Source organism: Amborella trichopoda, chromosome 12 (genome assembly GCF_054954075.1).
Source record: "Amborella trichopoda isolate Santa Cruz 75 chromosome 12, AtrichopodaSantaCruz75HAP2 v2.0, whole genome shotgun sequence".
Lineage (NCBI taxonomy): Eukaryota > Viridiplantae > Streptophyta > Magnoliopsida > Amborellales > Amborellaceae > Amborella > Amborella trichopoda.
The window spans coordinates 45,977,026-45,989,017 of record NC_142347.1 but is presented as its reverse complement, the minus strand read 5'-3'; the positions used below and the strand labels follow the sequence as shown (position 1 = coordinate 45,989,017).

Here is an 11,992-nt window from a genome sequence, read left to right as displayed (position 1 = left end):
AATCGAACTTATCTTACTGTTTAAGAGATAAATCCCCTTAAATTTAACCTTATCCTATTTATATTCCTATTTTTTTAGAAAGTGACAAACCCAATTGATCAATATCAATTCAGACACAAAAATAAATGTATGTGCACCTAATTATTCCTGTGCTGAAATTAGAAGATAAGCTCAACAAATAAATAATAATAAAATTGTAGTTTGAATTTTGAATTTGATTTTTTTTTGTCTGCAACAAAGGCATACATTTGTATGCATAGCCGGTGATGATGAATTCTTAAGCCATAACACTACAAAAAGAAAAGAAAAAAAGGACTATTTAACAAAAAAAAAAAAAAAGAGTGCAAGTTGATAAAATAATAGAGAAGCAGACATTAAATTTTATAAAATTTTAAGTTAGAGTAAATGGTCCTACAATCCAACTAGCATAATGTGTGCACCTGATCCTACAGGGCATGTGGTCTTTGTCCTCGTCATTGTTTGTTGACATCCATGCATAAAATAGAATGCATTCTCGAAACAGTTGGCCACAATCTCTCTCTTCTCTCTCATATTACGCATCCCAAACTCAAGGCGAAGTCTTTAAGGAGAGAGAGAGAGAGATGCTTTTCTTTTAACGATTTGTCAGCTTTAATTTGCATCGGTTGCTTATGGTTGTTTTCTGGAGACGCAGTACTACGTAAAAGTTGCTTTTTGTAGTTGCTTCTATTACGTTGTTGGGTCTGTGTTGGCAAGACGGGCCGATCCAACCGCTAGTCGTCCGGCTAGATCGGAAACGGTAAGTAACCGATTTCGGTTTTGAGAAGTTTTGATGATTAACTAGTGTTTTAAAGTTTAAATCCAATACTACTTTACATTTATATCAAATACTTCAAGATGATGTATTGGTTAGTGTTGACTATTAAACCTTATATCGAACTTGCAAGTTCTTATCATTTGTTATTTATTAGATCTACTAACCAATACTAAGAATTTATTATGTTGGTTCAAAAAATTTGAATCGAACTTGATAGTTTTTCTAAAGAAATCATTTGGCATTAGATCCATTAACCAATATACCATTTACTACTTAATTGTTTATTAGACCCACTAATCAATAGTTATTAGATCCACTAACCAATACTAAGAAGTTATTACATTGGTTCAAAAAATTTGAATCGAACTTGATAGTTCTTTTAAATAACTCATTTGTTATTAGATCCACTAGCCAATACACCATTTAATACTTAATTGCTTATTAGACCCACTAATCAATATGGAATTTATTATGTACTTTAAAAAAGAAGGGCTTACATTGTATATAACTTTAATTTTTTTTTCATTTTTTTTTTTTTAAAAAGAGTTGGTCCAGTCGACTTTTTAATATTATTTTAATACTTTACATTATGGTAAAGATTAAAAAAAAAAAATTGTCATTGATACTTACTTTTATATTTTTTTCATCTTTTTAAATTTTTTTTAAAAAAACCCCTAAACACAAATCAATTAGTTAAAATTTATTTTTTTCATTAATTTTCAATTATTTAAGTGTATTTTATTTTAATCATATTCTTTATATACTTTCATATTTTGATAGATTTTTTTTTGTATCTTTTTCTTTTTTTGCAACACTTTTTTTATTGTTTGGGACTTGTCCAGTTAAAACGATTGAATGGATCGGTTTACCGGTTAGACAGGTTAAATCGTTTCTGGTTAACCGTTCCGATTCGATTTTGTGAACATTGATTAAGACTTTGCGTGATTATCTTAACTCTATACATGTAAATCATTACTCCACACTACTATTACTATATACTATTCCTACTGTTTCTTCTTATTGTACCATTCCTAGTGCATCGTATTTTATTTTATTTTTATTTTTTTTTGTGACAAAAAGGCAACTTTCTATTTGATAAGAATACATTTCAATTCATTGGTTAAACAGAATATAACCATGAAAAAAATGATTAATCGAAAAGAAGAAAACAAAGTTACAACTCAAATCAATATCCTATTACATTCTACTCCACCAAAACTCTACATCTTGGTTACTCATTCGGTGTTTGAAAAATCGAATTGCTCTCGAAACCGGCCCGATTTCAAGTTAACGGTAAAAGGGTTGGTTCAATTTTTCAGGTGGTTAAAGATGTGTCGTAAGTGCACCAAATAAAAAAAAAAGACAAACTTCTTTTACCAAAAAAAAAAATACTCTTCAAGTATATAATACCAAAATAAAAAAAATTTGACCACCTCAATGAGTTTATTACACAAGATTGATGAACCTCACCCATGTATCACATAATATTATATACGCCCCATATGCATCACCCTTATAAACAAAGTACAATACGATGTAAAGACAGAAGTTAAGACGACTCCATGAACGGTCTAGATTTTGTCAGACGCAACACGCCAAACCAATCCGACTACTTGAAAATAAACAACACGTCTAAAAAGCCAAGCCTCCACATGCACAATAAATGTTCAAGCATCGGCTTGCATACACAAATAATAAATTACTAAAAACACTTCGAATTTCCATGAGAGAGAGAGAGAGTATCTTGGTTTTTTGCAGAGCAGATTTAAGAGAGAGAGAGAAAGAAAGAGAGACCATCTTGGTTTGTTGCAGAGAAATACCATGTGTAGAGAGAGAGAGTGACTTGGTTTATGGAAACTTGGTCTATGAACTTGTAGAGAGAGAAGGGCATGTAGAGAGAGAGAATGTTGTTGGTTTATAGGCAATGAAAAATGGAAGAGAGAGAGAGAGAGAGAGAGAGAGAGGTTTGCTTTATGGGAAATATGAGAGAGTATGTTGGGTAGTTGGGGGGCAGGGGTGACAGAGAACTATCTCCGCTTGCCTGCAAGGTCTTCCACGAGATTGGCCAAGGCAGTATAAGACGAACCCCCAGGCGCCACCGCCTCCCTCGCGGCCTCCGCCACCTCTGCCGCCCTCCGCCGCGCCTTCCTCCCTCTCTCCCCCCTCATCAACTCCGCCACTTTCCCACTTATAACCTCACCTTCTACCAAATTCCCGCCCTCGCCCTCGCCCTCCTCCAAAACCCTTATTCCCACCCCTAATACTTCTTCAACTACCTTAGCATTCAACTGTTGCTCAGCAATCATACCCCACCCTAATATTGGCACCCCATGCACCAGGCTCTCCAGAACAGAGTTCCATCCACAATGGCTCATGAACCCTCCGATTGCCACGTGGCACAAAACAGCAACCTGTGGGACCCACACTCTGGCAATCAACCCATTTTCTCTCTCCTCAAACTCCTCCCCCTCTTCTCCCCTCACTACCCAAAGATACTTCGCACCTGATCTCTCTAGCCCTAACGCTATTTCCCTCATCTGACCCCTCGATACAGCCACTTGTGTACCGAAACTTACGTACACAACCGACCCTACCTCCTGCCTGCCGAGCCAGTCGATGCATGGGTTCGAGTCCAGTGCGTCCTGTGGGCTCCGGCTGTAGAGGCAGAGCGGGCCCACGCACCAGGCCCTCGAGCCCTTTTTGTAGAACCCTTCAAAACAGTCGACCCACGCGGGCTCGAGCTCGTAGAAAGTGTTTACCAGCACGCCGTCGCTCTCTATGTCGGCAAGACCGACTTCGCACAAGAGCTGGAAGGACGGATCGTTTGGATCAAGATCCTTGACCGGTGAGCTCAGCTCGGCTCGAGTGATCACGACTGGGCTAGGCATGCCGGGAACCCTGAAGGGCTCAGTCTCTGTGAGGCCTTTCTGGGGGTAGTGTACACAGACCGACTTGCAAATCGACATGGAGTAGGCGCCCATGCCGTGGAAGACGAGTCTCGGGATCCCGAGTCTCTTAGCCGAGTCCAGGGTCCACCCATGAAAGAAATCGGAGACGATGCAGATGGGTGGGTCGATGACCGTCAATTCTTCAAGGATTTGATCGAACTGTGGGCGCAGCTTCTGGGTGGCCTTCAAGAAGGGGACAAAGAGGTCCACTGAGGGGAGCTGATCGGTGTTTTCGCAGTTTCTTGGTACGGCGGGTTCTTCCGGAAAAGGAAGCTCGATGAGTCGAATTTTAGGATTTTGGCAGTCTAGGGTTCTTCTCATGGAGATGGCGTTGAGTGGGGTGGTTATAATGGTGGAGCGGTGCCCCATGGATGAGAGGGCGTTGCAGAGGTAGAGGAGAGGGATGGTATGGCCTTGTGCCATGAAAGGGAAGACCACTATGTGGTGAGAAGAAGTTAGTGGTGCTTCTTCAGGCATCTCTCTTTCCCTGTTTGAATCTCACTCCTCTCTCCTTACTCTTAGCACTCTCTGTTCTTCTGTTTTGGAAGTCTCTCTCCTCTATCTCTCTCTCTAAATGGGTCTCTTCTTTCTCAGACAGTGTCTAATGCCACCCTTTCTTCCTCACAAAGATTCTTACTCTCTCTCTCTCTACAGTTGTTGCCGGCCGGAGAGTGACGAGTGGGGGGTTTATAAAGAGGGACGGGGGACTGTCCTTTGGAAGCTACTGTTATGGAGATTGAGTCGTAATGGACGGCTGCGATTTATTCAGCTGCATATGGAATTGAATGCTCCGTCTGAATGGGGTCTAATTTTCACTGATGTTTGGAAAATTATCATATGACGTGGCTGAGAAATTTATTGTAATTAACGCCAAGCTTTTTGAAAATGGATTCGTTTACTATACTCCCGCGGGAGCATATCATGCGCGTATTTTCGCATTTTAGGGAGCAGTTTGGGAGCTTTTCACCGACCTATATTTTACGTTCCACCCAAGAATATCCCCGTATGATTATTTTCATGAAAGGAATTTGAGATTTTAGTGTTTAAAAGCGTATCGGCACGGAATTGGTCATTCCATGTCGATTTTTTTGTAAAATAATGATCGATTTTATTGTAAAATCGGGTGAATCGCTTAATGACGTCATGACTTACCGCGCATGACTTCTTGAGTCACAAGGGGTATTTTGGTATATTTTTTAGTTACTATGGGCATCCATGGTAAAAAATACGTGCTCCATCACAAACCCACACTGTTATCACCCGCGACTAGCTTTGATAGCAGAAGACTATTTATCCTTACCAAATTTGTTCTGTGGGTTTGATGTGAGACAATTGCGTCAAGGTGATAGCTCAAAAAGATATATGATATAAGTATTGAGCGACATCTTTGTATCACAACTTAACATTTGACATGGTGGTTAGAGCATTGTTTTAGTGCGTTGGATGATACGGAATCAATTTCTGCCCAGGTGCCATCAATTCATTCACAAACAAATAATTTTTTCTTTTTTACAAAATAACTTTTTTTGTAAGGTATTGTTATAAGAAATAAAAGGTTTTCGTCAAAATAAAAAGATCAAAGGTAATACAACAAATATTTATTGTAAAAAAATAAGAGGTTGGAATTGTTATTATTTGTATAATAAAATAATTACAAAATATAAACCAACAAGTTCAATTTCAATAATGTTTTCCACCACTTCGTGATTTTGGTGGCCATTTTTTATCGATTAAAATCATTCTTTATTATAGTCCATCTATGATTATATATTTCATCCATGATAATTCTATGATTTTTCTTTTGTGTGATGTAAATTTAATAGTCAAAATAAGTTCATACAGAGAAAAAGCATCTCAAGATTCACATATTGATAAAAAAATGAAAATTAATAATGTAGTGCCCCGATTTCTTATTAGATTCCTAAAAGACAACATTGCTAATGAATTTTAATACTTTTTTTAGATTTTTTTAAAGATTAATCCAACGATTCGGCCGATTCTCGATCTGGATCGTCGATTCGTAGATCCGGATGGGTTTTTGGGGTGCCCGATCAAGGCCACCGATTCGTTTTTTAAATCATCGGATTAAACAAATTATATCTCCAAAATTTGGAGCCATTGAGTTATGGAGCCAGTTTCTATACGGCTCGGCCAAGCCCGCATATGTAGAGATGGGCTTATTAATAAATCTATTTTTGAGATGGATTTTTTGACTTAATTTTTAAGGACATGTAATCTCTAACATGGAGATCATCAATATAAAAAAATAAATAAATTTTAGAAACTAGAAGTAATAATTCTAGTAAGAAAACATTTAGACCATTACTTTTCATTATTTTTAAATGGAACACCTACTTATATCTATCTTTAAAATGGATGCTTCACACTTTTTGGACCGCATATGTAATCATGCGGTGCAGGCATGAAACAATTTTCCTTGAGTTATTATATATATGCGAGAGTAGATCGAGATAACGTTCTCATGGGAGCACGAAATCTTTTGGGAGGGGAGCTACTAGGGGCCATAAGACAAGCTGAAAGTACGGTTAATATGAAAATTTTGAATAACCTTGCCTTTCGGTTTGATATTGCCAATATCCAAGCATTTTAGATTTTTTTTTGCCGTTGGTTGTGATAAGTTTTGTAGACAGAGTTGGATGTTTGAAATATCGGACATCTCTAAAAATGGGTCGTCCAATGTTGACGACCTTCAACCAATCTTAAACTTTACTATTCATCCGGTTCGATGTTTGTGACATCGAATTGGTGATGTCTAATCAAAATTACCGGTCTAATATTTCAGATATTGGACCGCTCAGTTAGTTCCAGGAAGGGAACATCTGCACGATGATATGAACATCAGATTGACTCAAAGGAGCCTCTAAGCTTTTGAGTAGTGCCCCTAAATCCTTTCATAAATCATAATACAAACAAAAATCTGGTCTGATTTTGGCAATATTCAACTGAAAAGCCGGAAAAAAAATTTTTACAAAAATGGGGATCTTTATTTTCAAATTAGTTTTGGAGTAATGACCCTATGAGACCCTCTTCTACCTAAGTGTATGACATCCCAACTCATGACCGTAGCATCCACATCTCAAGAAAATGGGATGGCAGTAGTCACCCGGTTAACCCACATAGAGAAGCTTTCTCTTGGAAAAAGCGCGTACCCTTTTAAAACTTTTTCCCTTCTAAAGCTCCTCTACTTGCTATCCCTGGCTTTGGTTTGCCGTCTAGGTCTTCTCAAATCTCTCACTCTCCTATCTATCGACAGAGATTTGGTTTTCTGAAAACCCACCAAAACAAAAGCTTATCAGTTTTAGAGAGAGAAACCCCCGACAAAGACAACACCGACGGTGTTCCATAGCCCAAAATCTTGACGATGAGCAAGAAAATGGGGCACCCCTTTTAAAACCAACAGAAAATTCCCAAAACATCAATGAAGCTTCATTTTCAGGTGCCATTTTCAATCTCTCAACAAGTGCAATTAGTATTGGAATCGTGTTCATTCCTGCAATTCTGAAAGTCTAGGGTGTGAGTCCTACAATTTTCTTGACGATTTTAGTTACGATTTGAGGAGGCTTTCAGAGCAATTTATGCTGAAATTTATGAGTGCAGTATTTCTACAACTTGTGATGGATTAATGGGAAATCATTTGAAAAGATGGGACCAATTGTTTTACAAAATTGCGTGATAATCAATAATTTGGGAGCTGAGATGGCCTATACGATCATCATCGTAGGTATTTGGTTTTCATGAGATTGCTGGTCAAATATAGGGAGCCTCTCTCTCTAGCTAATACATCTCCCCATTCTCTTTCTAAGAGTGAGTCCTGAGAACTTGAGTTTCTTTTCAAACTTTTGACATCTTAATGGTTTTACAGTACCATTTAGATTTCAACTTTCAGCTCACTATTTGAGCCGCTCTTTTGATTTTTACATTTGGTCTCATGATGCTAGAAAAGCTGACACCATTTGGATCTCTCCCTCTCTCTCATCATCTGCCTACCATTTGTACAGCTCCGCTGCTTGTTTACATCTACTCCTCTCTAAAATCCATTCAGAATTTAGGCTCTTTCTCTCTCTAAAACCTAATCAGAATTTCTGCTACCCCTCTCGTGATACATCCTACGGCCATAAGTAAGGGTCTCATAGCAGTTGGGCTAGGGGATGGTCTCACAAAATCATTACTCTCAAATTTGGAGTACATGCTTAATTTTCTTTAAAAATTTAATTGACCGTTTTTAAAAGATGACCTCATGTCTCTTGCAAGATACACGTGGTCCCACCGGTTCAACTCCGTCTTCTCCGTTTATCATGTGTAAGCCGTAAGCAAGTGAGAAAGTCTACAGGACGTATTAGTATAACGCTGCAACCTCAAACACTTCAATAAAGGCCCACCTCCAAATTTTATCATTATATGTGATTTTGTTGTAAAATATCTTAAAAATTATCAAAAAGCTTATTTTTATTTTTAATTATAGAATTTTAAACTAAATCTAAAAAAGATTATATACAATGAGACTGTTTACCTTTGAAACAAAGTGGTCACAATTATTTACAATCATCCTATGTAAAATTTGATAGCTTGGATGTATTATAAAGTTCGAAAAAATTTCTTTTGAAGTTTGAGTTTTATCAATGGAATAAACGTAGCCACCCAATTACACATCCAATGGTCAAAATTAAATGTGATCACTTTGTATCAAAGGTAAATGGTCTCATTCTATAATTTTCCAATCTATAAACATATGAAAATATTAAAAATTGAACAGTCTAGATAATGCGTTGCAAGGTGCATCATTTTTTGGACTCAAAATATTTTTGTTTTCTCCTCTATTCAGACATCTCGATGTCACGATGATCCAACCTTATAATGCAGAACTACATATGCCCTTAAAAAATCCATCAAAAAAGGTAGTTTTAATGTTGAAAAACCTGTTCATTGATCATCTCGACATCGAGATGTATGACCATGAAAAATAAAAAGATTTTAAGTCTCACAAATAGTGCATTTTACAACATATCATCTACACCATCCATTTTCAAAATTTTCATATGTTTATAGATCTACTTGATTTTAACCGTGTTTTAAATTTAAAGTTTTATAATTAGATATAAAAATAGATTTTGAGATAATCTTAAAAACATTTTAAATGAAAATTATATACCATGATAAAATTTGAAGGTGCATCTTACCTCTACAGCTACGGATGCATCCGTATGCGAACTGCACTTCCTATTGTTATATGACACATTGTCTAGAAGCGCCATAAATGACTTCGATTAACTCTAAAGCGCAGGGGGGCAATCTCAAAAAAGAAAAATATACAATAAAATAACATAAAAATTACCTTGAAAATAATATTTTAAAAATATTTAGAGAATTTTTAATTTTTTTGGCCCTTCAAAAATAAGTCTACAAAATTAAAATCTATTTTTTTTTTCTTATTTTTTGAAATAATTATATAGTAATTCTCAAGTCCCAATATCCAAAACAGAAAAAGTCCTCCTTTGTAGCGCTTTGCCTGAGTAGGACCAACAATGGGCTGGATGGCCGAGCCCAGCCCGACCTTAAAACACTAGGACCTAGGCCATAAAATGTGGTCGGAGGGTGTCGGGCCACAACCGCCAGTGTTGAGCTGAGCCTAGCCAGGGCTACAATAGAGCCAGCCTAGCCAAACTATTTTTCCCTTATTTTTTAATGTTTCTCTGGATCTATTGAGCTCAACCTGAACCAGACAAGGCATAGGCTGGGGCATATTTGGCCCGGTTCGAGCTTGGGCAGGGATCGGGTTGACCCTATAGGGATCAGGGCCAAAGCTAGCTCGGCCTAAGGCCGGTCCATCGCTAGCTCCATACCTCATGGAGGCTCTGTGCCTGAGGGAGATGTATAGTATGCTCCTGCATGACTAATGTGCATGCGCTCAACATACACAAGTAGGTTAACCATTGCAACCAATGGTTTAAAATACGGATTAGCGACCCGGATCAGGCATCCCAAAATCCGATCCAGATAGGCGAATCGGCGATTCAGATTGAGAATCGAGTCGAATCGTCCGAAAAAATCCTTAAAAAAACTCAAAAAAATTATTAAAATTCATTATAAATGTTGTTTTTTAATAATCCAATAAGAAATGGGAGTACTACATTATTAACTTTCATTATTTTCATTAATTTATGAATATTGAGATGTTCTTTCCCTGTATGAACTTATGTTGACCATTAAATTTACATCACACAAAAAAAATCATATAATAATTACTGATTAAGTACATAATCATATATGAACTACAATAAATAGTTGACTAAATCGGTAAAAATTTGGCCGCTAAAATCTCGAATTGGCAAAAAATCCTAATCCGTAAAAAAACCCAAATTATTACAACCTAACTAACTATAATATTATATACCAACAATATTTTATAATTATTTTATTATATAAATAATTAAAAAACAAAAAAAAAATATCATATCATCTAATTTAAAATGTATTATTGGCAGCTGTCAGAAAAATAATACACTACAAGATTTACTATACAAAAATTAATAAAAAAAATACAAGATTTGGTTATCAATGTAGAAATTATTAAAATGCGTACCAATTTTCTTTAATTTTTTAGGTTTCTAGAATAAATTTATGGAAGAGATTGTTAGTAGAAAGAGAGAGATTTTTAATGGCCTCATTGTATGAATCCTATCTTTATATTAATATTACTAAATATATGTTACAGACCATCATGTTATAAAAATAAAAAATATAATTAGACCATTTATTCCTAGGTTGTATTAAGAAATACTTTTTATTTTTTTGACAAGAAATACTTATTGTGTTATCCGTTTTTTTTTTTACAAGAAAAATATGATACTTGTTGATTATCTTTTTTCTTCTTTTTTTTTTGACAAAAGAAGAAGATGTTGTACTACATTTTTTTTTTCTTGTTGTATTACTTTTAATTTTTTTTACAAGAAAAATAAAAAAATGATGCTATCAAAGTACATTTTATTTTTTTGCAAGAAATACTTATTATATTACCTTGTATTTTTTTTATAAAAAAAATAAAAAAATGTTATATTATCTTTTTTATCTTTATCGTGAAAAACCTTTTTATTTTTAATTTTTTCTATTTTTTTACAACAGTACTTTCTACCTTGACGTGCACTAAGGGGTTCAAACTTTAAACGTCCACCAAAAATTCAAAGTTGTCAACCAACACCGCCACGACGCCTAATGTGATTTATTAGCTTCTATAATAATATATATTCAATCGTCTTACTTTAATGAATTTTCGTGAGAATTATCCCACATCGAAAGATGAACGTCGCTTTGTTCTCTATAAAGTCCTGTGTAATAAATATTCAACTGCACGTGTAGAAAACGCGAGGGGGCACATATGTAAGATGAGTTACCACTTGTGAAGAATTTTTAGGTGCCTCGGGGCGAGTTTTCAAACCCTGATTACAACACAAGGCCTTTTTTTATTAATAAACCAAGTGGATGCCTAGGACTTTAACCTCGTGCTTCCTGCTTAAATTCTAAGCGTAAGAAGAATGCAATCCCACATTAAATAATGTCAGAAATATCAATAGAAACACCATTATCAAATATTAAAAGATGTCGATAGTTTGTCAGCTCACGTCGGCTATTACGTGCTAATGGACATAGTCGTTCTCTTTTGACAAATTTCTCCAACAAAATCTGTACACGTTATTTGGATCGAAATCTCTGTTTTTAAGCATTGAAATTGTGAAAATTAGTCTTTGTTTATTTAAATGCTGTTGAGAAGGCAAACACAACTCAGGGTTAAATGGACGATTCATAGAATGCTTGCTTTAGGAATTAGTCTTTGATTCTATCCTTGTGCTTTTCTCCTGTAACGTGGAATAAAATCTGCGTCCTTTTTCTCTTTAGTTCGCAACATTAAGAAATCCAAGATGCCCTAATTTGTCCAAAATGAACGCATGAAGTTGATTTTATGCTTTGCACATTTAGTCCAAATTAATGTTTTAAAACCCTGCTGTTAAGTGGATCGGCCATCCACTGGACTTCTCTGGATCAGCCGATTTGGGCATTCTGTATTTGCCAAATTGGGATTTAGGAGAAATTTTAAATAAAAAGGATTAAAAAAAAATAGCAAAAAAAGGAGAAAAAGCATCATGTATCCATGTGGAGTATGTTATTTTTAGATGATTTAGAGTTCAAATCACAAAAAAACGAAAAAAACAAAGCAAAACAAAACAAAACAAAA

The 11,992-nt window shown here is 35.7% G+C and overlaps 1 protein-coding gene across 1 annotated transcript; it reads right to left on the bottom strand.

Moving 5' to 3' along the window:
* Positions 1–2,220: 2,220 nt before the first annotated feature.
* On the bottom strand, positions 2,221–5,312 carry LOC18435470 (putative UDP-glucosyl transferase 73B6). Its single transcript, XM_006845515.4, has one exon. It carries the CDS (start codon positions 4,219–4,221, stop codon positions 2,824–2,826), a length of 1,398 nt encoding a protein of 465 aa, XP_006845578.1. The 5' UTR covers positions 4,222–5,312; the 3' UTR covers positions 2,221–2,823.
* Between the last annotated feature and the right edge of the window lie 6,680 nt (positions 5,313–11,992).